The 27,875-nt window shown below is 35.8% G+C and overlaps 2 protein-coding genes across 3 annotated transcripts in view; both read right to left on the reverse strand.

Annotated features, from left to right (window-relative positions):
* Positions 1-5,501, reverse strand: part of ubash3ba (ubiquitin associated and SH3 domain containing Ba) — a 41,451-nt gene extending 35,950 nt beyond the window's left edge. The window contains exon 1 of the mRNA XM_041801985.1: positions 4,729-5,501. Coding sequence (XP_041657919.1) covers positions 4,729-4,856 — 128 coding nt within the window. The 5' untranslated portion in view covers positions 4,857-5,501. The remainder of the gene's footprint in view (positions 1-4,728) is intronic.
* Positions 5,502-7,821: 2,320 nt separating this feature from the next.
* f11r.1 (F11 receptor, tandem duplicate 1) lies at positions 7,822-23,786 on the reverse strand. 2 transcript variants are annotated; one of them, XM_041800683.1, is made up of 11 exons: positions 23,705-23,786; positions 23,494-23,579; positions 17,525-17,584; positions 14,902-15,018; positions 14,033-14,173; positions 13,178-13,380; positions 12,988-13,090; positions 11,196-11,303; positions 10,685-10,694; positions 10,459-10,522; positions 7,822-8,579 (listed from the first exon to the last, which is right to left on the reverse strand). In XM_041800683.1, exons 2-11 carry the CDS (start codon positions 23,543-23,545, stop codon positions 8,544-8,546), a joined length of 894 nt encoding a protein of 297 aa, XP_041656617.1. In that variant the 5' UTR covers positions 23,546-23,579; positions 23,705-23,786; the 3' UTR covers positions 7,822-8,543. The 2 variants fall into 2 exon arrangements, with proteins under 2 accessions (XP_041656617.1, XP_041656618.1); XM_041800684.1 differs by having other exon boundaries at positions 23,494-23,574; positions 23,705-23,772.
* Positions 23,787-27,875: the final 4,089 nt, after the last annotated feature.

Below are 27,875 nucleotides of genomic sequence, written 5' to 3' on the forward strand. Positions count from 1 at the left end.
CGCGCTCTGAGATTACTGCTGCTGCTGCTGACAGAGTCTCAAAGTGCACAATCTCACATTTCTTTTGTTATTGTGGACACAATGTTGAAGCACGTGTTCTGCACAAAAGGACTTTGTGCAAAGTGAGGCTTTTCAAATTATGAGTTTGATATAAAATGTGGGAGTCAATGACAACACAGACAATGAGAAGGATGCTGTGATTATAGATGATGTGATTATGAGAGCTCAGATGGTGAGAAGAGGCTGAGAGGTAAAGAGAACTGAGCCGAATTTGGATTTAAATCTGGTATGTATCCAGTGACTGTTTCTGGGGAAAGGCTTTATTAAAATGTGGAGGAATTCTTGCTTTAAAAGTGGTTGTTCTGATGTTTTTTGACTTCACAGCTGTGTTCCTCCTCTGCTGTCAGGCTATTAAGACTTAACGGCTTTTATGATGAATATTTTACAGCATAAATGTTACATTCTGCATGTCTGTCATGTTACCCTCAAATTCAATGAGAGTGCAGCAAGTTTTTATTAAAAGTTCATCATACGGCTTTGTTAAATAGTTGATTTTTAATGTTTCTTTTTTTAAACATCATCTGACTATTCATGGTCAGAGCAGCTCAGCTAGCATAAAGTCTACAGAATTAACCACTGCCATTGATGCTCTGACTGTAGATTCTAACAGACTATTTGTTTTGCAGAAGAAATAAAGTTTTCTTTCAGTAAAAACATTTCCGAATCAATATATTGTTTCAAATGATAGATTTCATAAGTAAGTAGCTGTGTAAGGACCTTAGTGAACAGGTTTTAATTGCAGAAAAAGCCCTTCAGGGCAAGAAGAACAGCCCAACTGCTATACATTATCCTTACTTAAATTCTCCAACCAGGCTGATCACATTAGATTGTCCTGTTATACGACTGCTGCTGGTCTTTTTTAAATCACTTGGGAATGCACTAAAACGTCTCACTGAGCAGATGAGGTGACTACAAGCAGATCATAACCAGCTTAAAGCTTGATTTACTCTTCAGTTCTATATGGTTAGGATATGTGATATTCATGACAAAGTCTTTCACTCTTAAATGGATGGACTAGGGCTGGGCAATTAATTGTATGTTAGATTAAATTGCTATTTGGCCTGCTGCAATTTACACACTGCAGAAGTTGCAATATTTCTTTAACTTAAAAAATGTGTCAAATACCAGTTTCATGAACCATTTTCTTGCAGCAGCGATTTTATGCACATTATGCAAACATTCAAGTGTCATTTTTTAATAATGGTTTACAAAAATCAGCTTTTTGTATGTTTTTCTTAATCAAAATGAGTGACACAGAATTGTTAATGTCCTTAAACAAAACAAATGACATCGAATTGATAATATAAGCAAAAATATAAAGCTCATTCTAAAAAAATTGTTGAAGTACAGCGTTACTTCATGAAAGTCATACCTGAGCTGCGATCAGCTGGTAGCCAGCTTCACCTCCTCCACCCCAGCCACCTCCTTTATGGCTTAAAGCTTGTTGTGAGTTGCTCAGATTCATGCTACCATATATTAGTTGCTTCTGAAATAATTGCATTGTTTTCAATGCACATGGTCTCATTTATGGAATTATTTATTGCTTGAATTTGTCAAAAAAATACATAAAATTGATCTATCGTATATTAAATCGCAATCACAATATTGGGGAAAAAAAATCGCAGATTATTTTGGCAAATCGTTCAGCTCTAGGATAGACCCATAGAAATATTTAAGAAAATCATATCATTTGCTTTATTCTAATGTATCTAAGCTAAAATACCTTAATTGTAAAAGAAAATAAAATCAAAATATCACATGTAAGTTCTGAGTTACAATTTGTATATCCCAGGATATGTAACCCATTAAGGGTGTAAAATTTTCCAATTTATCCACTTTTTCACATTCCTTGGCTTACTTCTAAAGCATTTCATAAACAATAAATCATCGATTTTTTACTATGCTATGGAGAACATTTTTAGACTGAGAAAAAAAACAAATACTTGCTCCAAAAAAAGTTGGGTTATCATGTAAAATGCAGTTTAAACATAATACATTGATTTATGAATCCTTTTGAAGCGACATTCAATTAAAGAATGGAGTTACTGTTTTACATCAAAATGGTGTGAGAAATTCTGAAAGGAAATCTTATTTTAGCTTAAAATTAAGAATATTTTGCATATTTTATACTTCCTCCTTATATAAAAAAATGCTCCTGTATTTCACATTATCCATCTCACTCATGATGACTCTTTGTGGATATTTCCTTGTCTTCTTGTTTGCTTCTTTGTTAAGAAGCTACAAAAGTAAAACTGGAAGAAATAAAACCTTTGCCTGTTTTTTTTTAGAAATTTTTAAACAAATCATTATAGTCCTGCATTAACCCGATACTCTAACTCATGTCTAGTTACTATGATTTGCTACATATTGACATGTGTGTAAGCCTGCAAACACCGGCAGCAAACACGCTATAACATGCTTATTTTTTCCCAACATTATTACATAATCCATAGACACCATTCACTGCCTGTTTCCTGGCAACTTCTCCTCTCAGGGATGAATGAGAAGAAGTGTCAAGGAGAATGAAGGAAAACCCACAGAACCATGTTTTCATTGAAAAAAAATCTAGTAGAGTCTAAGAGTGAATGGTATGACTCAGGAAAAAAAAACATGCTAACGACATGTGGACAGGTATGCAAACATGCACTCTCCTATGCACACATACTTTATCCTTACATGATAATTGAAGTACCATAACACAATGTGAGCAAATGTATTATGAATCATTTGATATTTGGACTTTGTATTTGACTACTATGCACCATCAGAACTATGCACCCTTGCAGATTAAGTTTCATTTGGGTTAAATGTGTCTGTAACGTATGGTTGCATGATGTGGTACCTTGAGTTTAAACTCATCTACATCTTTAACATCTTTATGATAACATCTGAAGGGCTATTTTATTCACCCATTGTTCTATCCCAGCTCTTTCTTTATTCATATTTATTGACTATGTTTGTAGTTGTTTCTCTCTTATCCTATAATGAAACTGTTATCTTAGCCAGCTTCCTCTCTTTCAGTCAGTATGTGTCCATCTATAGTTAATCTTCCTGTTTTACTTCTACCCAACTTGTGTACATCATTATGAGGCTTCTTTATATAGAGAACTTTGTGAAGTTCATTTTGATAAATGCTGTAAAAATATACCTTTTTATAACCATAAGTTTTCTGGTAAAAAACATAATATGGCACGCTGGAGTGTCTATGTGTGCTGAAATGAGGGAGGCAGCCCAAGAACTTTTACATTACAAACGACATACGTGGCCACAAGGGATTCAAAATATAGATAGAGTGATTGTGACGAATCATCTGAGGTCCCCTGAAAATAGCAATCAAATAGCACTAAAGCAGGGGCGTCAAACTAAAGGCCCGGGGGCCTTTAGCATTTTTATTATCTTGGCCAAGGAGGTTATGTGATCAGCAGGGTTTGTTAGTTAGATTGTTAGCAACATAACTCAAAAAGTTATGGATGGATTTTGATGAAATTTTCAGGAAATGTCAGAAATAGCGTAAGAAAGAGCTGATTAGATTTTGGGAGTGATATGGATCACCGTCTGGATCCAGGAATGTTTTAAAGGATTCTTTACTGTTGGGAGATAGGGCTAATGGTGGAGGTCTGCGCTCTCCGAGTGCTTTTCTAGTTGCCATACATAATTGAATCAAAATGAAAATCAAGAGAGACCTTTTCTTTCATTTACTTTGAACTGGTTTCTTAATATAATCAGAAAATCATGATAAAGTCAAACTGTAAGCCCTGTTTAGTGATATGTATCAGATCCCTGGTTTAGTGTCTCATCACATCCCTAATTCAAAGCAGAGCTGACTAAATGAGCACCCTTACCTTGGAACAATTTGCAGACTGATTTCAAACTGAAAACCTCAAGATCTTGAATGCTTTTCATCCCCAGTGAAAAGTCTTTAAACCAATGCTTTTTGGCTGATGTTTGATTGTACTGGTTTCTGCACTGCAGCTTTCTCAGAGTCAAGGATAAATTATCTTGGTCCAAAATGCTAATCCCCACCTAAACCTAATACCTAAACCTATTAGTTTCCAAACTGTTCCATTCTTGGTCAAGACCCCCTTGTAAAAAATAGATTTTTGAAGTTATCAATAAAATAAATGTACCTAGATGTTGCCCTGTCAGATGTGGCACATTGCCCTCTATCAGTGAGTCTGGTTCTGCTCATGCTGTCTGCCAGTTAGATGAATGCTTTCATTACCAAGTGCATTTGTTAGGTTTATTTTCGATAGTAATTTAAAAAAAACACTAGCTAGACATACTCTCAGGTGTCCTAATATGACGTTTATTGTAATCTGGGAAAGGAAAAGATAAGTTTTTGCAATTTAACTTGTTTTGGGAAGTTGAAATAAAATAATGGTAATTGTTCTTATATTGACTTCAATCCCATGTTTTCAATCAAATTAGAAAATCTCGAAAAATGTGAAAAAATTGTGTACATGTAACTCAGAATGGTGACACATTGTGATGCTTCGGGTCTGCCACTGAAACTGAAACAGGCAGAGAGAAGGATAAACGGTCATGAAACTTTCTCTACAGAGAGACTATCAGAAATGCTGCTGGGAAGCTTCGTTAAACCTGGTTATCGGTGTGTGTGCATGAGTGTACAAGTATGTGTGTCCCGGGACAGTGCAGCTGTGTACTCACGCCCTGGTCTTGGGGAAGCCCATGGACAGCAGCACGTCCAGAGTGGACCCATGTTTGACCGTACTCGGCCGGGTCTGGCGCTGCCTCCGCGGGGTCACTTTGGCGTACAGTTCCTCTTTCGCTGCCATAACTCACTGCTCCATCGGTATGTCAGCTCCTCGGCTCCTCTGGGGTGTTATCATTTATCAAATATGAAATTATTGTAAAAAGTAGGATGTAAGCGGTGGAGTTTTCACAGCAGAAGTATTTGCGATAAGCGGAAGCACGTAGAAAACACCAAACCCTGCGAGGAAACGAGCATTTCACTGGGTTGGACAGATATTGTCAAGCTGCCTCCTGACGGCTCACACATGAAGTCAAAGCTATCAGCAGGAGGGTCAGCCATGGGAAGTCAGTCCTGTTCTCCCGTCTGTGCCCCTGACTCACTCTCCCCGACCGAGGGGAACATGTCCGGGTCCCGTGTGCTCCTCTCAGCCGGTCCTCCGGGTAAAACCAGAAACTATCAGACGCTATTACAAGCGCATCCTCTCCAAACGATGTGTTATTTATGAATGGATCCCGAATGAGCGGAGCCTGTAAACGGTCGATGCTCACACAGCGCGCGCCCCATTTACTTTTAAAGGGACAGTACACTGTTTGGAAGAGGGGAAGGAATAAAGGCGAATGTGCCTTTCAAAGCGAAAGAATCACAGTCTTCTCAGTGAGGTGGGCTGGTGTGACACTTGTGCACTCACAATATTAACATAAGTGAGGCAGCCCGGAGGAAAATGTCGAAGTACAGCTGGTTGGTGGAAAAACTTGGTCACACTTCCTGTCTACGTAAGTGGGTGTCGACATTCCCCGCATGCGCATTGCTCGGCAAGGACAGCAGAACGCCATCACCAGTTGCTATAGCAACTTGCGAGTGACAAATATTTTTCTCTTTTTTCATGTTTTGACCATAGAGGTAAATACTTCCTCAATTTAAACATTTTAAATGTCTCTTTACATCAAAGACACTTACATCAAAAACCAGCCATATAAGTAGTTTTGTTCAGTTTGCAAATATTTGCGTATTTAAAAAAATAAGAATAAAAAGATTGAAATTGTTTTTGTTGTTAAATTTGATTGAGCCATTCCATGAAAACGGTCTGATTCAGACTTTGAATTCTTAAGATTTTTTTTTTTTTTAAATCATATTGCTTTTTTGAAAATCTTACAACATCAATGACTGATTTAATTTTAAGAAAAAATGTTCCCACTTCATGCATAAAATAAAAAATATATTATATGCCATTTTTCTACAACCCCATGCGGACACTACAGAAGCTGTTTAAAAATCATCATAAAATAAGTTCATACTAAAATTAACTAATTCGTACAATTCATATGCCCGTCACACTAATTCATTAATTTCACACTTCTGCCATACTAGAGCCTGAAATGGATGTTTTTTTTCTGACAGTGACTGCATCCTTTATAATAAAAGATGTGGTTGACCGCAGGTGAAAATGTATTTGATTTTGACATGTGCTCAGGAAATACTAAATAAAAATACAAATTTGTGTCACTGAGCAATCAAGAAGTTAATGTATTTTCCAATGCAGAACAAATTTACCTAAACACAGACTGTGACATACAAGCAACATGTCAGATCTTTGACATAAAGGATAGAAGTTGTTCAAAAACGCCTTAAATTTGTCATATGTGGTCTACAGAGTTATACCACCCATAATTTTCTTATGAGGAGAAATGGGTGCAGTCTTCTGCATTTGATGCTTAAAAAGATCAGGATCTATTTCTTAAAAAAAGATGTTTTTAAAAACTAAAACTAACAATATACTTTTAAACACAGGAATCTGTAAATGCCATTTAAAGACATCTATTCTACACTGTAACATTGCAGGACATAATTAAGCATTCCACCCAAGTCTATTACCTAATATTTGTTTACTTCATTGTTTCTAATTAACCAACAACTGTTAAGAAAAAAGGTTCGAGTTACTAGCTTTCTGTTGACATGAAACTAGCTGATAAGTGCTCCACATGACGGTCAGTAGCACATATAAAAAGACTCCAAATCACATCCCAAAACAGCAGTCAGATTTTTCTTAATTACAAAGGTATGACTTTACTTAAATAACCAGGTTGGTGATCCATAATTTCATGTTATTGTCAATGAATAAATATCATATTTAACTGTACAACTCCACAGTAGCACTCAGTACTTTAAATAAGTCTTAAAATATTTTTTGACTTTTGAGAAGATTTATGGCCAGTACTTTTACTTCTACTTCTGGAAATTTTAACCGGAGTAATTGTACTTTTACTTGAGTGCAAAAGTCTAGTACTTTTTCCACCTCTGGTCAATTACACCGTCAGTGACATTAACTTAAACAAAAAATTAAGAAGAAAAAGAAATATCCCCAGAAATGAAATTCACATTGAAGTGAACACTGTGGGCAATGCATAGGGCTTAATGTTTTTTTTTTGTTTTGTTTTTTTTTTTGAGACATCACAATTGATTCAATTTAAAAACATTTTCATTTAATACAAAGCAAAGTAACACCCTGTACTATTCATCAATTTTAAAATGTCTTAAAATAGGATTCAGTGGCGAAAACAGAGCCCATTACCAAATTTGATATTACTGCTGGATAATATAAACTCACTAACTGGGCCTATATTTATTTAACTGTAAAAACATGTAACTTTAGCCTATGGATGTTAAGGAAAACTGATTAAACAAAAGAAACTAATATCTAGCAAAATAATCGGAATGTTTTTGTATTATTCATCATCAGTATAAAGCTACACATGATAAACATCATAATTCTTTTAAAATGTTAAACAAAATTTCAATAAGTCACAAATGTCTATTTTAAAAGTTTATTTCATTATAGCTGAAATCTACTGAAAAAGAAAGTGTAACTGTCTTTTAATCATCAGTTGGCTTTGCCAAACTATTTAATAAATGTGCACCTTGAATGACAATACAGAAATCTTCATAAAAACTCAACAAGAAATGATGTAAATGTCCCAAAAGGAAGAAAAAGAGGTATGATGTTATTGCTAACATCTAGAAGTTCTTAGAAAACAATTCCTGACATAATGTCAAATGTAAAAGCATTTTATTTACAAGAAAAAGTTACATCTGTTAAAAAGAGTACTGTACATAAAAAAATGTTTTGTTGGTTAAAATGTTAAAGCAAAACTTCAGGAGCCACTTAGCGATGATGTCCGACAGCAAACACATAAATCAATTAAAGTGATGGGAGATGGCTGATTTTTTTTTTTTTTTTTTTTTTTGTTCTATGAATGCTCTGTTTTCAGTTAATATCATGTCTATTGTACTAATGTGCCCCATTTTTATCAGACACTGACAATTTTCTTCTTTTTCACCTTACACTTTAGATACTTCCATCAGTTCACCAGTTGATTTGATAAATACATCAGCAGAACATTTACAAATGTTCAATGAGTTCTCAGAAAGAATAGAAAATTGGAAGTACATAGAAATAACTTCCAACATTGATGTAAATTACCAGCAGCACGGGATGAATCAATGGTATCCACAGCTTATCTTATACAAGTAAAAATAAAGGGCACTTTATCGGTCCCACTTCTTTTATAAAACTTGAAGCACAAGTTAAAGTTGCTGAGAGACTTAAGCACACAGTTCAGGTCAACTTACATAATCACACTGGTCGATAAAAACAGCAACTTAAAGAGTAAATCAAACATTAACAAAAAAACGTGCTAAAAACTTCAAGGCAATCCCACGCTGACAAACATTTAAAACCGAGTCATTCCCCTGTCGAGTTGTTTGTGGTGAACTATACAACGAAGGACGACTTCTGCTTGAAATCCCCCTGAAAACAACAAAAAACACAAATTTCACTAAAAACTCTGTGATTTGAAACATTTATTAATTTGCATTATCTTCTGCCAGTTTTTGTAATAATTTATTTAAGTCTTAGAAGTCCACAGTCACGCCAGCATGATGTTATCATGCACTATCTTTGTCATGTGATAACATGAAAAAGTGACATTTTGCATTGCAAGCACTTTGTGTGGAAAGTGTGATTTTTAGGCTCTATTTCAGTTTTTGTCTGATGGGAATAGGTCAAGTAAAACAGGAAATATCACAGAATTTGACCACATTTTGGGATTTTTTTTCAAAGGAAAAAGAATCTGCCAAATATCAATTCTGTAAAAATGCAGTCTCCCTAATCCATTTATCTCTGTAATTGTGTAAATATTGTACTGTGGGACAGAAAAAAATGGAAAAATGGCCCCAAGTACATCATCTTTTTTCTGCATTTAGCATCATTTTGGCCCACTTACACAACTTTGTATGTTTAATTTACATTAATTAAATCCCTAACAGTCTTTGTATGCTAAGAATGCCATTTACTCTCTCTATACTGAGGTGCAAAAATTATTTAATAATAGTAATAATAATAACGTTATTTATATAGCACTTTTAAAAACATGGGTTTACAAAGTGCTTTGACATATGCAGAAGCAAACAGGAGAACAAAGCAACAAACCCAAACAGAACATGACATGCAAACATCAACAGAATTCAAACACTTGAAGAAACCAACCAAAAATATGGACAAGATAATAACTCATCAACATCAAAATACATTGAAACATGGACGTCATGTGATGCCATGCAAACTTAGACATCACAGATATCAATCAGAGTGTAGGCATGAAACCATACCACACAGTTAAGACATCATGAACATCATCAGTATGCAAGCAAGACACAGACATCAAGTACCATAAAACAGTAGGAACAGGAACACTTGTGCATTTTTTAGTAGACAAAACATCGATAGAAACGTATGTATTCTGTGAAGAAATATTTATTTTAAGCTTGATATATGTAATCATAACATTTTTATTTGTACATTTACTGCATTTTTTTATATTTTAATTTTTCAAAACTGCAATGTCATCATATTTTGATATATATCATATTTTTGAAAGTCAATTTTATGATTTTTATTTTATTTATTTATTTATTTATTTATTTTTGGCAGTCCTATATCTAATACAGTCAGTTAAAGTAAACAGAAAAAAGTCTTCATTTCATAAAGTTAAGGTTGTGCTAAAAATGATACCAAATGTGAGCAGGGTAAATATTTTCTGAGAGGTTTATATATTGAGAGAGAGAATAGCCAAAATAAGCCTGTGGACTTCTAAGGGTTAAATTCTGTGTTACATTTGGATGGAAAACCCAGCTTCCATGTTAGACCGTTCTGGGTCTCAAAAAGCGAGACGTTACCCTACAAAGATGCTGCAGATATCACTGCGATGTTTACAACAACAATGGGGAGGAGGCAACAGCTTTGGATGCTATAATAAGCTTTTGCCTTTGTATCAGTGTCATGTGCAGTATGTTTTATGTATTCACAGCATTGATTAAAGAGCAAAGAAGCTGGCAAACATATTGAAGCTGCTTCATTATGTGCATGAAGATTTAACCGACTGTGTGGTGCTAGCAGAATATAAACGTCATCAGCTATGATCACTTGCTGGCTGTGAATTTTCATGAAGATTGTACTCGCACATCAGTTCACCACGACTTCTTTTATATGTTACAAGGAGGGTGATGGACAAAAGCAGGGGTGAAAGAAAGTTTGTTTACGTTTACACAAGCAGAACCACACATTATGTGCAGACAAAAGGACTAAAGATACCCGAGAGAGACAAATCTCCTCAGACAGGTTCACTTACATCATCCTCATCACCACCACCATACATTGACGTTGGCTGGTACACCACACTGGGCTTTGGTTTGCTGCAGGAAGGATTAAAAAACATGCGTAAAGATAGGCGAATTTTACGTGTAATCGGAAAAAAAAAAAAAATCACAGAGTATGATAAAGTCTGAAGCAGTGAGCCAGTCTGCGGATTATCTAAAATCCATTACAGAGTTTAAAAAAGAAGAAAATCCTCTTACCTTTCCGCCTCTGTGAAGGGAAGAAAAGAAACATCATTAGTGGGATAATACAGATATGTAAATGATACATGCAACAGTCTGCCTTCTTTCATTCAACTGACTATTTAGTCTTGCATCCATTTTTTGACTGACTCTTTAATTCATTCAGTTAGTCAGGAAATATTTCTAAATAAATGTTGGGGATTGTTTGACATCAGGATTTACAGCCAACATTGTTTAAAGTGAATTTGGGAAGAGATTAATTTCACAACAAATTTTTATCTAAACTGCCAGGCATCTTAAATGCTCAAGCTCAAAAAATAGAAACTCAGTCATTCCAATTTGTTGATTATCCTTAGCAAAATTCTTTGTTTTATTCCAATATACAGATCATATGTTTTTTTTAGATGAAAACCTTTTTACATTATATGTCAAAAAGACACACAACTCAAAGATTCAAACATCCCATTAAATTCAACACTTATTTTACAATACAGACTATCACAGTATGACATCTTATAGGAATACTTACTTGGCAGGTATCCCTTCTTGTTGGCATACCAAAGGCCAAACACCAGGAGACCAACAAGCAGCAGAGCCACGATCACACCGGCTACAATCCCTCCAGTGTTGAGGTCACCTTCAGAAAAAAATCTTGTTTTGATGACCATAAGATAAAGTATAGCTGAACAGTATGGTGTTGGGTTTCCTGTAAATTTACATGAGGGTTCTAGGTGAAACTGTTAAAATGTTGTTGGGGTAAAATGAAATGTGTATCCTACCAGTGACTTTTGGTGTTCCTAATGTAATAAATGTCTCTTAAAAAGCTGAACCAGTTCCCAGTCTTTAAAATGGCAAGCAGCAGTTTAACTCTTACCCCATCTTTTATAAGTGACCCAACTAACACTTTAAAATTCATTCAAACTCAAAGGAGCATGGGAAAATATGTCTATATTGTCAAATCAAGAATAAAATAAACACACAATGTTAAGTACAATAAAAGACTAATAAGTGAATTTAAATAAATCAGAAGGAGCTGCACAGGATTGCACCATTAAGTCACTAATATGCATGTATTCCTATGTATTTATCATGTCTAAAGGTTTAAAACAAAAGAAGGAAATTGAGCTAAAGTTGTTGCATACATATGATTAGTTTTGTTAACCTGGCACTCCGAATAGACTGTTTCATCTATCTACTGCATGGATATATTTCACATTCATCTGGGAAAGCCCTCATAGAAAGTGTTTAGGAAGGGCAGGACTTCTGTCCGTCACATTCAGGTCGGCCAATCAGAGCAACAAGAAAAGATGACAATGTAAGCATGTGCTTTTCTTAGGCAGACAGACTACCACTGCTGTAGATTGTAAATGGCGGAGCTTCTCTGTGAATGATACTGATGCCAAGACCGGTCAGGAGACCTGCCACAACCTCTTCTCTGCTTTCGGTGTTGCTCTTTGCTCTTGTTTTAAAAATAAATTTGGTCCAGTTATGCTTAAACTGCCACATTTCTACAGCTACATCCAAGCTAATAGCCTTTGGATACACAGAGAAATCCTACTCATATGGTCACGAAGCCATGCTGAAGCAGACCCAGAGAAGAGCAAAAATCCTCTTTTCCATCATGAAGAGCTTTCAGTGTTAATTTCTGCCTCTGGTTCAATAAATAAATGTTGCCCAGTTCTGATAAAACTGCAGCTGTGGCTAAGTCTGAGCTAATCACTCCACACGCAGCCATATAGAATCACTCACAGTACAACAAACCACCACCCCGTAACTATCACAAACTCAAGAGCAAAAAAATCTTCCAATCACGAAAAGCTTTTTGTATTTTTACTCTTTATTTAATGCAGAAACGTGGTCAAGTTCTGGTAAAACTGACCTTATGCTAGAGCTACTGTATATCCCAGCTAATCATTACCAACGATTGGTGCACGTCTTTCCCCCGCTATCTCTCCCCATGTGTCCTGTCTCTTTTCAGCTATCCTATCAAAATAGAGGCCATAGGCAAGGGAGGCCATAAAATAATATTTTAAAAATACATTTTAAAAATTGGGACTTTGCTCTTTAAATATGTGCAGATACGTTAACTTGAAAGTTATAAAACGGAAAAATCAAAGAATGTAAAAATGCTTTTTCTGTTACTTTTTTCTCTTTAAAAATGTATTTACACATCCATGTTCTTTGTATTTGTACAGATTGTCTAGTGTATACAGAGATTAGCAGTCAGTGTAAAAATGCACATAAGGAGACAGATTTTTTTATGGCATTATGGGAAAAAGCAGACTCCAAAGCATGTTTAAATCTGGAAAAAGAGCACTTACGAATTTCCATTTTTCCTCCTTTGCATCGCTGAGCAGGACCAGCATCGTTGTAAGACTCACAGACATAGTGACCCGAGTCTGTCTTGATTGTTCTGGGAAACTCCTGAGGAAACAGAAAGGGTTCAGTTTTAATCTTTAAGACCACAAGAGTCAAGGCTAACATTACGCTGAATAAAAGCTTGCAGCTGACCAGGTTGCCGTTGTCAGGATTGAGCTTGTAGGTGGCGTTTTTGAAGGCCGAGATCTTGTTGGGTTCAGTGGGCAGAGGGACACCGTCTTTGTACCACCTGTATTTGGGGGGAGGTGAGCCGTCCTTGTCATGGCAGGACAAGATGGCTGACTTGCCCGTGGTCACTGAAGGAGGGACCCTACACAAGGGCACTGAGGGAGGTACTGCAGGACAAAATACTCCGTATTTAGCAGGGTTATCAAAATACCAGCATTTAAATTTAATCCAATACCAGCAGCAATCAACATTATAGATACCCATTTTAATGCCACTTTTAAAAAGAGAACATCTAATAGTAATTTTTTGTCTTTAATCACCAAAAAATGCAAGCCAACTCCTGCAAACTGTCTAGAACACACTAAAACATTTGCAACTTTGTCAGTGTATTTGTGCAATTTAGACAGCATTACCTCCTTTGCTCTTCCTGTGTTTGTAAGAGACATAGAGTACATCCAGAAAGTTTTCAGACCCCCTTCACTGTTTTCAGTTTTTTATGTTGCAGCCTGATGCTTCAGTCACTGTTCTCACTTTCACTTGCAGCAGCTTTGGGCCAAAAATGGCTTAAGATCTTGAGTATTTTTCAAATTGCATTACTTATCAATACTTTCAATCATTGAAAAGTCAGACTGATCATTTAAAAATGTGCTATTGAAAAGTATTGTATTATCAAGAATTTGGACAAACTTAGTTTAAAAATGGTCTAGTATCTAAAGTCCTGAATTACAGTTTGTAAAAGCATAAAATAGGAGTATTACGTATTTTATTGTGGTGGTCAGGATCTGGGTTAATGTTGAATTCAACACAAAAGAGTCTTACCGAGTACAGTCAGCTTCACTCTGGTTTCCACAAACTGACTGTTTCCTGACACCTCGCAGTCATACACCCCGTTATCACGGCGGGTCACGGTTGCGAATCTCAGATTGCTTTTGTACATCGTCACTCGTCCGGAATATGATGCTGAAGAAGAATTGTGGAATTACAAAGCTGAACCAAAAACACTCAGAAAGTACATCCCCCCATATCCTGGATGTGGACTTTCACTCTGCATCAAATACACAATGTGACTTGATAATGGTCTTTAAGTGACTGAGGGGACTTTTATTTAAATCTGAAAGATAGCATGTAGCCAATTTGAACATGTGCTGCCTTTTGGTAAGACTGCATGACATCTAGTGACAGAGCAGCAATTATATTGTTCAGTATTTTTCTAACAAGATGATGTGTGATAAATACATTAAAGAGTCTATATCAGCTCTATCTCAGGGTTTATTTGTCTCCTTACTGTTTTTAATGTTTAGGCCTCTAAATAAGAGGTAGAAGTACTCTTGTTAAAAAACAAAGCTTTGCTTGAGTACATTCATGTTTGTATTATTCATTGTGATAAATTAAGGCTTAGCAGTTTGTAATTTGCAAATACTCACATAATAGTTATACTGAAGATATGCAACCCCACTAAATACCTTTGCATTTAAGCGTAATATATTTGCTTTATACGGGATGGCTCTGTTAATGATGCAATGCCACAAACACTGTAAACATCCACCAAATTTCATACAACACAAATGTTACATCCTGCAAAATAACAACTGGATAGGCCAACCAAGAGACAAGATTAAAAGCTTTATTTAAGGGCCAATGTTATCTAAAAAAATTAAAGACACAAAAAAGACTGAAAATTGACTTACATGTTGGTTTACCACCATAAATCACATACACCTGTGAGCCTTTGAGGTCGTTGAACTTCCACTCAACTCTGGCATCTGAACCAAAGTCAGCAGAATATGAGCAGGAAAGGTCAGTCCCTGTAAATACAGGATTTAAAATTAATATCAGAAGAACAATCATAAATATTTTTTATTTGAATTTACAATACATGCCCCATGTTCCACATGAACTTTTACATTTGAATAACCTCTGAAGAAACTCTCCTCTATGACTCACAATTATAAGCATTCATTTCTCAAGTAACAGAGATTTATAGATAACATTATTGGCATGAAGTATAAAGTTTTTCTAAAGTTATCCACCAGTGGGTTCACAGAAAATATTGTTTGAAAGGTTACAAAGGTCCTACTTATTATTTCTCCAAGTCTAGATATGTGCCAAAGCGATGAAGTAGCTTCTTCTATAAAAATGTTGCTATACATCAAGGCTCAGTGGAGGAGAGGTTTTTGATTATTAAGGCAGCACACGGACTGCTGGCACAAAGTCCTCTTAAAATCTGCTACCAAATGAAGATTAAATCATGGATTAAGAGCAGGTTTTCTGCACAGCTAGTTTCAATTTTGATTTGAAAGAAAAAAAACTTCCCCGTCTTTGTGTTTGAGCGTTAGTGAATGAATAAAGGCAGAATCCCTTTGAAGATGTTTTAAGTGGCCTTTACTAAACTCAAGTGCCATTTACATCTGATGTTGCATCCTTCCTGGACCTGAGGAAGAATATCTTTGTTACGTTGTTACAACTAATGGGGATCCAGTGTAAATAAATAAATCCTTAAAGTTCAGCTCAAATGTGTTTCTAACGGTGTAGAGCTCTTGACAAATATAATTGTTTTATAAACCGAGTGAGTTTAAGGTACATAACCGTTTCATGACTTTCTGACTACTCACAGCTGAAAAGAGGTGATAAAAAGTAAAGTCCTGAGGGTCAGTGAGACACATATCAATGTAAAACAACATATTAAACAACAATTAGCTACAAATAAGCAATCTGATTGGACAAGAGGTTTTCAATGAGTTCTGATATAGAGAAGAAAAATTACTCAGACTTATTATCTGCACTCTTCACTGCTTAGATGATTAGCTAGTGATCTCAACATAACTTGTCGCTGACTTTTACTTTTTACCATTTACATTAGTTGTTTCTTGTCATATTAAAACAATATCAGATGAGAGTGAGAGACGTTATACTAAATATCAGTGTGGTTTACTGTGCTGCAGCACAGTGGTGATATTCAAAACTAGGAGTGTGATATAGCTCTGTTTTATATATAGCTCTGTTTTATAACTTATTAGATACCAACAGCTGGGACACAACAGCCAGCATTAGCATTAAACAGTTCTTGGCTAATATTGTTTTTACTCATTTAGTTTATTGTAAGGCACATTTGGCTGCTGATGCTTTAATTAACTTACAAATGTGGTCAATTCTAGCAAATATTTGCTACTGAAATTTGTTAAATAATGTCTTTAAATGCAATCCCTCTATGTCTCTTCTTTTACACTTACTATGTATGTTTGTGGTCTGAAATTTTGGTACATGTGCTGCTGCCTGTCCTGTCAAGGACACTCTTGAAAAAGTTCTTTAACCTCAATGAAGTTTTTACAAGTTAAAATGTTAAAAAAACTAATAATAATTCATAACAATAGCCAACTGCATAAGGATTATTAAGATCGATATTGTACAAGACACTGTGAGAGTTGTTGATTGTTGATTTAATGTCAGGCTTCATATTCAGCATCATACTTGTGTGATTTCATTCAGGTTAAAAGTGTTGGGAGCTACAGTCTTCCTTCTGTGATTCAGTCACAAAATTTACTTTTGCTCTCTATGCCCAAAGTCCTTCTAGAAATTGGTAAAAGGAGTTTCAGGTCCTGTATCTGCAGCCTGGAATGAAAGGGGTGTAGGCATGGAAGATTATCAAAACTGAGGGAGTGGGCAAACTTTGTCAGAATCACACTATTTTTCTCCTTATATACAAATTTTTTTTGTTTGTTTTGTTTTGTGTAAATTATAACAAGGTCAGTCCAGGGCAGATCATCCCTTAGGGCACTATTTTGGGATCACTGCTGTAAGTTATTGTTTGTGAACTGGTAGCAGTGGTTTAAGCTATTTGTGCCTTTCATACTATGTGCTAAAACAAAAATAATAAAATTAGCCTAAAGGGGATTAAAGCTTATGTTAGCAGTTGTCTGATTTTGGCAAACAGGTCAGAGAAAATCTGTCAGATATTCTACGTATATCCTATATACACTTAGAAAATATTTAAAAATGTGAACTCACATTTGAGCTTTCAACCCTGAGCACGATATAGGAAGCAAGAAGCCACTGTGTGAATCATAATACTCTGACTTTCAACCATTCAACACATTAAAGGGTTAAAAATGTGAGCTAATCAAACCCTCATCTACAGACCTCCTACCAAGAGTAGTTCCAACTTCCAGCTATAAAGTTTAAAATAGTTCTGATATTTTAAAAAATCACTGATCTTTTCAGACTGTTCAGAAAAACTCGACTAATGAAACATTTATTCATCCATTTCCAGGCTTTTTCTCTCCATATAAATGATTTAATATTGTTGGGACTTACCATCATTTTCTTTCACTCGCACATTAGCGTTGCTGGTAGTGACTGAAAAACTGCTCACGCCTGGACAAAGACAAAATAAGACAAGCTATTAGACACTGTGAACTTATACAGCATACAGTCACTACAACACTCATCAACTTTATATCGATGAGCATTAACAGAGGAGGAGATGAGCTAACAGAAACATTATTAAGACAGTTTGTACAGGATACTGAGCAAAGCAACATATTTAAAAAAGACTGGTCATGTCACATTATCAGTCATTGTTTGAGTTTCTATGAAATAATAATGCCTCTTAGGATTTAAAATGTCAGACGCTAAAGGAAGTGAGAATTTAAGACTCAGCCCTCTTCAGTTCTGCTTTTACATCCAGTCTGGATGAGTATGAAGTCAGTGGCTGCTCAGTCTTCTCTGTGGTAACAGCAGGATGTGCCATCCAAAGCAGGCAGAGTACAGTCATGTTGAAGTCACTGGTATTTTACTTATGAAATATAATAAAGTTAAAGACCATAAGTTATCGTCAAGTGGGAAAAATGACTGCCAGATATCAGTGTATTAGTTTCAAGTGGACCTGAAAGACATGGAATATGAATTTATATTACTTCCTTCTAATCTGAGGTTAAGGCTGAAGATAAAAGCACTCTGTACTTAATATTTATAAGGATGAACACAAGAAGCTGCAAGAGACTAAAGGCTGGTAAAGCTGCGGCTGCAATAATTCAGCTTGAATGATGATAAGCAATAGCTCTAAACTTTTGTGACCACATAAAATATCCTAGACCAGGCCTCTGGTTAGTCCACCTGGTATGTTCTCTAAATTCCTCTGAGACAGATTTCATACCTGTCAGTTCAAGAAAACACAGAAGGCTGATACAAAACAACTGACATTTAAGATTTAAATTATACAAGGTACCTGTGCTCCAATGAGAAAAAGAGCTCAGTGATGAATGCCCTCATCCTAGTGATTCCCTTGTACTCAATTGGTAAAGTACATGATCAAACACATTGACTTTAAAGGTTGTTAAATTTAAGACACTTAAATCATTTTCCAAATCATGAAAAAACAAACAGGATCAAAAAGTGGCAAAGCTTTAAAATGACTGTACATTTCATAAGACTGATGTATAAGAGAGGGATGAATTCTTAAGAACTGTGAGTAAACAGTGTTTTCCTGCAGATTTCCTGCTATTTTTCATTGATGAAAACAATAAGATAAGATAACATTTAAAAAAGAGTTGTGCAAACACATTTTATAGTTAACCCTTTAAAGCCTGTTGTATCATATTTGATACATACTTTTACAATACTTCTATCTAATCAATATGATCAATATATTACTAAAAAAAACTTCTGAATACAATCTGATAAATGATAAAAATGCCCTCAAGTGGATTACCAGTTACCAAAAACACCTAACGTATCAAATGAGATACAAAAAAATATATGTTAAATTTTATGGAAATTTGGATATTTTGGGGGGGATTTCAGTCGTAAGTGAAATAAACATTTCAGTTCCAAAAAAATGAGAATTTTATGGTTATAATTTGTGTATTCAGGCTTTAAAGGGTTAACTTTAATAAAAAAAAAATGTAATTGACTTTATAAAGTTTCAACAGAGACTTCTACTTGTGTTGCTGTTACATCATTTAAATATCAACTTAATTTAATTTCTAGCATCATATCAAAGTTCAAAATATTTAATTTTTCCTTTTAAAGATTTATTTTGTGCCTTTATCGACAGAGGAACTGGAAACGGGGACGAGAGCGTGGGAGAGAGACACGCAGGAAAGGGGCAAAAATAATCAACTGAAAACATCAATTTGAACATAATTTTAATTGAAGTATTTATAGATGTTAATCATCATTGCACAATAAACTATGTGTTCTATTTCTTTGCTAATCTTTCTGTTAAAAATACTCAAGAACAGAGATTTTCAACACCATAACAAAACAAGAGTAAGAGAAATGTATGTGTGCGTGTAGTTTTTCAAAACAAATAAAGACTTTAACAAAGGCTTTTTATGAATGAATACATGAATTGTTAATAAATATGTGAAAAATATATTAAAGAGTTTTATGTTTAATATACTTCATAACGTATAACGAAGTTTTGCATGGAAGGGAAAGTTTGGAAAACCCTGAGTTAAACCACAAAACTTTGATTCTGGACTGACTGATAAAATCAACGAGTCAAAGAAACAATTTTGCCAATGAGAAACTGCAATGGATGTTTTTTGTTTGTCTGGGCCTTTTTTATATATATATTTTCAAAAAATTAACACAAAGTTATCTATTAAAAAATAATAAGAAAATAAGCTGGAATAAAAAGATAATAATAAGGAAAATAAGAGGCAGCTATTAGAGGTGGGAGGAAAAAATATCAATTTTTAGATGCATCGTGATTTGGAGGTGAAAGATTCTGAATCGATTTATTCATGTCCAATATTTATTTAAATATTTGATACTGTGGAATAGCTGAAATGAAAAGGTTGAACTCTGACACGCAGCAAAAAACAGCAAGATTTAGATTACCAGTTGTTCATCTGTGAAAAAGGACATTTTTACATTTGTAATTTCAGACCAGAAAAAGCATTCTGCTTCATTTGGTTCAGTACAATTGTAACTTTCTACTTTACTCACATCTCCCATTACAGGATAGCAGAAATTTAATTTATCTCTTTCACTAAACACAAATGTAATGTGAGAACTGTAGGGGAAAAAAAAACAAACAATCATAACAAAATGCATCAATAACCGATTAAGAATCGAATCGTAGCCCAATGCATCGTAATGAATCATGAGGTGCCTAAAGATTCCCACCTTTAGCAGCTATGTGTGAAAAATAGCTCACTTCAACCTTATAAAAACATCCCATGGCAGAGTTTAACCAAATGGACTTTGATGTGATTAGAAAACCTGGCAGTGTATCATCCAAACATAAGAGTCTCATATTAGCTCACACATTCTTGTGCTTAAAATATAAAACAAAGAGATCATAAAAAAACATACAGATGGAAGAAAACACAACTTGTCAAACACTGAGCTTGCTCAGAAGCCTTCAGGGTATTAACAAACAAATAGTCTCATTCCTGACCGCTGAGCCACAAAACTTCCGGTGAAACTGTCACCAGTGAGGCAGAAACTGGGTCTTTTCAGAAAGACCAGGGACTCCAACACAAGCACGTGTGACTCAAGTATTAAACCATGCAGTCACTAGCCTGACTGGCACTCCATCTTTTGTAGCTAACATTACAACACTGCAGTTACTTTAATTGTTGGGTGTGTAAGATTTTAACGACTAACTTGCCCCACAGGCCTACGTAATTCAGAGAAAGATAAGCAGTAGGGTCCAGTTAATGATCAACTCTGTGCTACACTTATACAATAAGATCAATTAAACTAAAATTAAGATGTAAAAAATAAATGTCTGTGCCACTTTACTTTAAATATTAATTTAAATATACAAAGACAAACACAGACTTGAATGACATTCCTCTACACCCTGTCGTATTTTCTCACGGGTGTCTCAGCCAAGATAAAGCACCACAGTCACAGTTTTGGTTTGGTGAGATAAGCCTCTGCTGTAAAATGAAACCAGCGCTCTGCATGGCTGCTTTGTTTGCATACTTTAAGAGTTTCAGGGTTGGAGTAAAGATAAATGTCCTTCGAGGTAAAGAACTGGGAATGTCTGCGTATATGAGGGCTTTGGGAAACTCATCCTTATGTGAACGTTTGTGTTCAGTCCAACAGGTTACATGCCTGTGGGCTGCTTTTTACCACGTCTCCTCCACACAGAGCAGACCGTGCTGCAGGTACACTCAGGAGATTGACAGCAGAGACAAGCAGTAACCAGCCAGCAGCTGGAGGAATTATCACTTTATCAAAACAAAACTAGCTGAACTGCATGGCTTTGTGAACGACTGCTGGAAAACTTTTGAAGGTGAAATTTTGCCGTAAAGTAGGTCAAGAACTGCACAGGGGATTTTTCACAGACTTTGAAAGTCCTTGAAAAACTAAAGTAAATCAGTTTTTCTATTTGATCCTGCACATTTATAGTCAAACAAAGATTCTGAGGAGTAGCTGCTGGGTTTATGAACTGGTAATATCAAATCATGTTGATACCATTTTAATGCAATGGCAACAAAAATAAAACTCTCCCCTGCACTCCGCTCCTGCACACTCACTGCTCAAACTGCATGATTATTCATAGAATTTAGAGTTTCTGATAAAATAACGGCAATTTCTGATAAAAAATATTACTTAAAATGTGTAGTGTTACAAAGCTGTCGCCTAATATTTAATATTAATAGATACGTTTCAGTTGTTGAGTGGAAAGACAAAAAAACACATTATTGATCGTGACCTTTTACTTAAAAGTAAAAGGTCATGATCACATCTGTTAGATCCATCTTCTATCAATGAAGTTTTATAAACACATAGCTTAAATTTTTATTTATATTTGTCTAATAGTCATCATACTGAGCTGACCTTGAACACAATCTGTTCTACACAGATTTAAATACCGGATAAATTCAAATAAATTCACATTCAAATTATGTTCCTGAATAGTTCAGCCCTAGTCTGAACTAGATTTAAACATCAGTAGCTATCTGCTTAAATTAATTTGTTTTTGGTTTATCTGATATCTGCAGAAATCCCTGCAGACTAACAGGACTTGCTCCAAAATTTGGGGGCATCTTTCATGGCTGAACTGAGGACATGAGGGGGATAACTGTCACTAAAACCCTCTGCACTAAAACACAGTTACGACTGAATGCTACTCCCTTTCTTCCAGCTGACAGTTGAAGATTCTGTATTTGGTTTAATTTGACGCACAACACTAATGTGCTTTTAGCTGACGCTCTCCTTTGCAAGAACTGATTTATGTCTTTGTACCAGAGATACAATAAAATGATGTTACATCACAGAATCCACAGTATGGATAAGCTAAACTCTTTTGATTCTTGTTTAAGGAAATTGCTGAAATAGGTCTAGGTTTTAATCCCCTTTACTAAAATTATTAAGGACAAATTGGAAACAACACTATTGGGACTTCACTTTACATGTGTTTATGTAAAGCTTACTCAAGAGCTCTGTAGTTAGTCTGGCTATTAACTGAATCTCTTTCATATTGGGGACTCCTTATTTGTCTACTAATGATAAACTGTAGACTCCTATCCTATATTGTTGTTTTGGATAATGTCCCACTGTTTTATTAGCATCATATTTATTTGAATTAATTGGTTGGTTGGTAATCCTGAGGTAATTTTAAGACATAACAGATACAGATCTGCTACTAACATCATTGTAGGTGTTTTTTTCTGATAGGCCGCCTGTCAACTGGATGAAACCAGTGTATAATCAATGCAATAATGTATTCCTATTTATCACTTTAATTGATCTGATTCCATTGTAGGCTAACCCTTTCTGTTTCACTTCTCCAGTATTACTATCAATTTGAAAACGTCGTTACAGGAATCGTACGCATCCAAAGTACACAGTCTCTTTCTTTCAAAAAGGAAGACAGTCAGGGGGAAGGTAACAGACCTAACCCCACATGTTCCACTTATAAGGGTTCCTGTTTTAAATAATTTATGGTTTTATTTCGTCTCGTGGCCTGTTCTTTTACTACATGTGCTTTTCTATATCTGTAATTTGATTAAATACACGTAGGCCTAATATAAAAGTCTGAAATGTTCTGTAACTGTTTAACTTAAATAGTAAAAGACACCAGCATTTCTTTGTCACAACCCATCTGAGCTCACTCTAGCATAACGGAAACCATGCAGGCCCACATCAGTCTCCACATAGCCTAAAGGCCCTGAGTTATTCGGGAATACTTCACAACATTTTTATTCCGTACTTTGGGGGCAAATTGCTACATTGTCAGTAGATGTTAGAGAGTTACATCTTACAGGATAGGCTGTAGAGTGCAAAAATTAAAAATACGTCATGATAATACCACTCACCTGTCGCTGCGAGGAGGAACAAAGCCACCGAAACCAGTCCGCTGACAGACATGGCGACCAGTTTGGACGACTGCTTCTCTTCTTCACTTGAAAAATGAACCAAAAATACGTGAAAATATTCCCAACGTCGAGTAAACAACCAGCAGGTGATGTTTCAGTCTCTATATTCACTTTATCGCCGTTTTTGTGCGTAGTATCTGTACAGACTCACCTGCGAAATTAGTCCACGCAGGTGTCAACAAGCTCGGTAACTTCCGGTTACAGGATCCTCCCAGGTGCTTGAATGACGACAGAGTGGAAAAACGGGTTTGACCATTTACATACAAAGAAAACAGGAGGAAGTAGAGAGAGGGTTGATTATTAGCTAGTCAATAAGTCGGCCAAACAGACACAGAACAGCTGAGTTCAGGTCACTGACCGCTCCGGCTAAAACAATCCGAAAGTGGGGGCCTGGATCCTCCAGGGGGTCGCGAGATGCTCTCCAAAAACAAAGAAAACTCAAATCATTTTACACTAGAGCCTATTATTATCAGATATTATCAGATAAGGTGAGTTCAAACCAGGGGCGGAGCTAGGAGTTGCCAAAATTAGGGGCTTAGCCCAGGATGGATCGGGGGCATTCTCCCCAATAGATTTTTCCTGCTTTACAGACGCTATTTTCATTATTTTTAAGCCATTTCTTTTTCATTTCATTTCAATTCTTGTCAGACTAACTCTGTTTTCTGCCCTCTCTTCCTCTTGTAATCTTTAATCCTCTCCCTTTTTCTCTAAGCTGCACTCATTTACTCCTGGATGGAAGTTTGCTCCACGGAAAGAAGAAAATATAAAAGCAAGGAGTTTTTAGAGTTATGAGCATGATATTGAGCAAGTTTTATACATACCTTAGTCAGTCACATCAACTCTTGGTACCTCTGCGATCTTTTCTGTAACAATGCTTTATTATCTGATCAGCAGGTTCATCTTCTGCTTCTGCTTTTAAAACCAGTAGTGGCTTTGATTCCTCTTTTGTCCTGTCTCTCTCTTTCTATTACTTCATGTTTCATGAATCCTCAGATCTCTACAGTCAATTCAGCCTAAGCCTTTTCTGTAATAATTCTTATCTTCTCCTTCTCCCTTGGCTCATCAGACATTCACTCCCCCTTTCTTTTCCATGACTTCTGCTCTTTCTCTGCGTCCTCACTCTTCATCAGCTCTCTTCTTCTGGGGTATCCTCTTCTTCTTCAGCTGCGAGGGGTTTTACCATCCTTTCCTCATCTTTTCTTAACAGCTGTCCTTCACTCTGCACCTTTATTTATTTTTATCCTTCCATTAACTTAAAACTTCTAAAAAGCAAACTACATCCACAGGTACAAAGCATGTAGGATTACATGTATTTACAGTACTTCAGACATGTCTGGGGGGTCCTCCCCCCCAAATCTTTGAGCTTTAAAAGCTTTATTTCCTATACTGTGGCGTGTTTTGCACTAGTTTTTACTAAAACGTGAAGTGACTAAATTAGCGGTGAGTTTAGGGAAAAGTCTCATGCGAACTGTTTCCACATGACTGGAGTAAATAAGGTCAGACTAAATCACCCTAAAACAAAAACTGACCATCTTCTAAGGACTAAAATCCACTCTATTTTTTATGTGTATCTTTAAAACACAGCCATAACCAAATGTTACCAAAAGTATATGCACAGACAAGGGGGGTCAAGCTGGACAAATGTTGACACACGTGTGCCGTTGGGCAGCCAAGGTCAAGCTCAATGACATCTCTTTTGTCCAGGCCTTTTCACCCCTTGTAATACACCCGGAAACAGTCAGCGGTTTTGCCCCTGGGACAGCCACAGTAAAACCAGGGGCTTGTGGCAACCTACTACCTAACAAGACAATACCTCAGGCTGTGCTTATTCGCTACATCTACTCCTTACTCCCCCCCTAAAGATGAGACTTTATTATTTTTCAAAAGATTATTTCCCAGTGCCCCTGTTAATATGCAAGGGCAACCAGAGCACAGTCAGAGTTGTGTATATCCTCTTTCCCACCCAATGTTGCCCTCAGGCAGCTTCTCACCACATCTATGTCTTACTTTTTGGCCCAAACATGCCTAAAAGTTCTGCACAGTACTGAACTTAATTTGATCTTACTCAGTTTTATTGTGCACATTGTTTTACTGTTTTACTGGCTTAATGGTGTTATTTATTTTTATTTTTAAGGACATCATTTTGCATTATATTTTATTCTAATTCATATTTTTTATTACCTTGTTCTGTGTATTGTTATCTTGCTGTTTTTAACCTAGCCTTAAGCTCTTTGAGTTGCCTTGAAAAGGTGCATGAAAAGTTCTATAGAAATAAATTTGCCCTGCCTTTCCTTATTAATCACTGATATCATGACAGACTTTAGTAACTATAACAATTAAAATAATGTTATAAGATTATATCCTTATTTAACCATTGTATAGGAAAAGCCTTGATTATAAAGGGTGTCACAACAAAACAATATGTGCTGCTCACAAATGGCTTCCTGCGGTTGAGCCACTCCCACTGCTACTCAGTCACAACTAAAGCCTCTGCTCTAGTGCTGCCTCGGCACTTCCTGATTCCCGGGTTTACCTGTCAGGTGTTCAAGTGTCTGTCTTCAGGTCTGTCATCCATGTTCATGGCAGGTACACAGACATCATGGCTTCAAATGTAGAGTTTTAAATAATGACAACACACACTCCTACACAAACTCTATCTTTTATTACACTTAAATATTGTCACTTGAATTATTCCTTATTCCCAGACATTTTTGTGATTTATTCACACAGTAATCACTCAAATAAATTTTGTCTCAAACAAGCCGTTGGCATGTTATTTCAAAAGTCCCCAAAGCAGGCTATTCATGCTAAAATATTCAAATGTCTTTTTATTTAAAAAAAACTCTATTTAACTTCATTGCACAGGAAAAGAGAAAATGTCCTCAAAGGGACCCTGGTTGTTAAAGGAGAAAAAGACATTCTTCTGTCATTAGCTACACTACTATACCTCCACAACAGCTATAGTAAGGGAAAACATTACTGGGGAGTAGATAACTCTGAACACCTTGAATGTACATATAGACATTAACAGGATGCTTCCAGAAATTAAAAAAATGCCATTCATTTTCTCCAAAACAGATTTGATCATTAGCCATGTAGAATACAAATGTTAAGATATCAACCTCTTTTAAAGAAAAGCATAGTCTATTCACAATCACAACCAAAAATACTACAATACCCACAATCCTAGAGTGTCACTGCAACATCCCTGATAGATGGAGTCTCTAGTAACCACGGAAATGTCTACTGCACCCACGCATGATGACTGTTGAAGACAACAATACACACCAGCATTGTATGAAGCAATAAACTACAATCAATTACATTGTCATCATTTAAAATGTAAACACTTCAATAAAGACACAGTACTGTGCTGAACTCTTAGGCATGTCTGGGCCAGGGTGTAAATGTCGTAATAGTGAGCCTCCTTAAGCCACCATTGATTTGACACAACCCCAGTGGTACTCTGGATGTCTTTGCATATTACCAGGGGGAGGGGAAAATAATCTGTTGAAAAAAAAATCCACACCTTTAGTGAGGAGTAAGGGGTCAATGCGACTAGTAAGCACGACCTAGGGCAGGGGTGTCCAAACTATGGCCTGGGGGCCAAATGCAGCCCACAAGCCATTTTTGACCGGCCCTCAAAAAACTCCAGAAATTAAATGAAATATTTTCCAGATTAGAGCATGAAGCTTGTACTACACGGTATTATTCTTCTTAGTTTCAGCACAAAGCAGTTCTACCACACTAATGCTGTAAACAAACATTTTGACAAGATGAATTTATTCATGTTTTCATGACTAAATTTCGAAAAACACTGTAAATGGTAAATATATTGGCGCGCAAGATGATCTCATATTGTTATAACTGGCCCATCAGTATGAGGTCTGCAGATTTCCTCAGGTATAAAAATGAGATTTTTTTCCTCAATGATTTAAGATATCCTTGTTAAGTTGTAAAATCTGAAAAAGTAAGGAGTAAAAATATTTAAATAAGTAGTCAGGAATGTGGAAAATAAATTGATTTGTGTTTTAATTTCACATTTTCAATTTAGCATCTCACAATTAGGACTCAAACTTTGGATTTTGACTTTTAATTTCATACTTTGAGCATTTCAACTCATAATTTTGAATTCTCATATAATATTTTGAGCTTTAAGATTCACAATTCTAATTTTTAAGTGATATTTTAACCTTTTAGACCAATAATTTTGTATTTTCTCTCATATTTTCAACTCCAGACTTTGATTTCATAATCCCATAGTTTGACCTTTTTCGACTCACAATTTAAAATTTTGAATCATATTTTGACTTTTAATTTTA

This window comes from Cheilinus undulatus, linkage group 12 (assembly GCF_018320785.1).
Source record: "Cheilinus undulatus linkage group 12, ASM1832078v1, whole genome shotgun sequence".
NCBI lineage: Eukaryota > Metazoa > Chordata > Actinopteri > Labriformes > Labridae > Cheilinus > Cheilinus undulatus.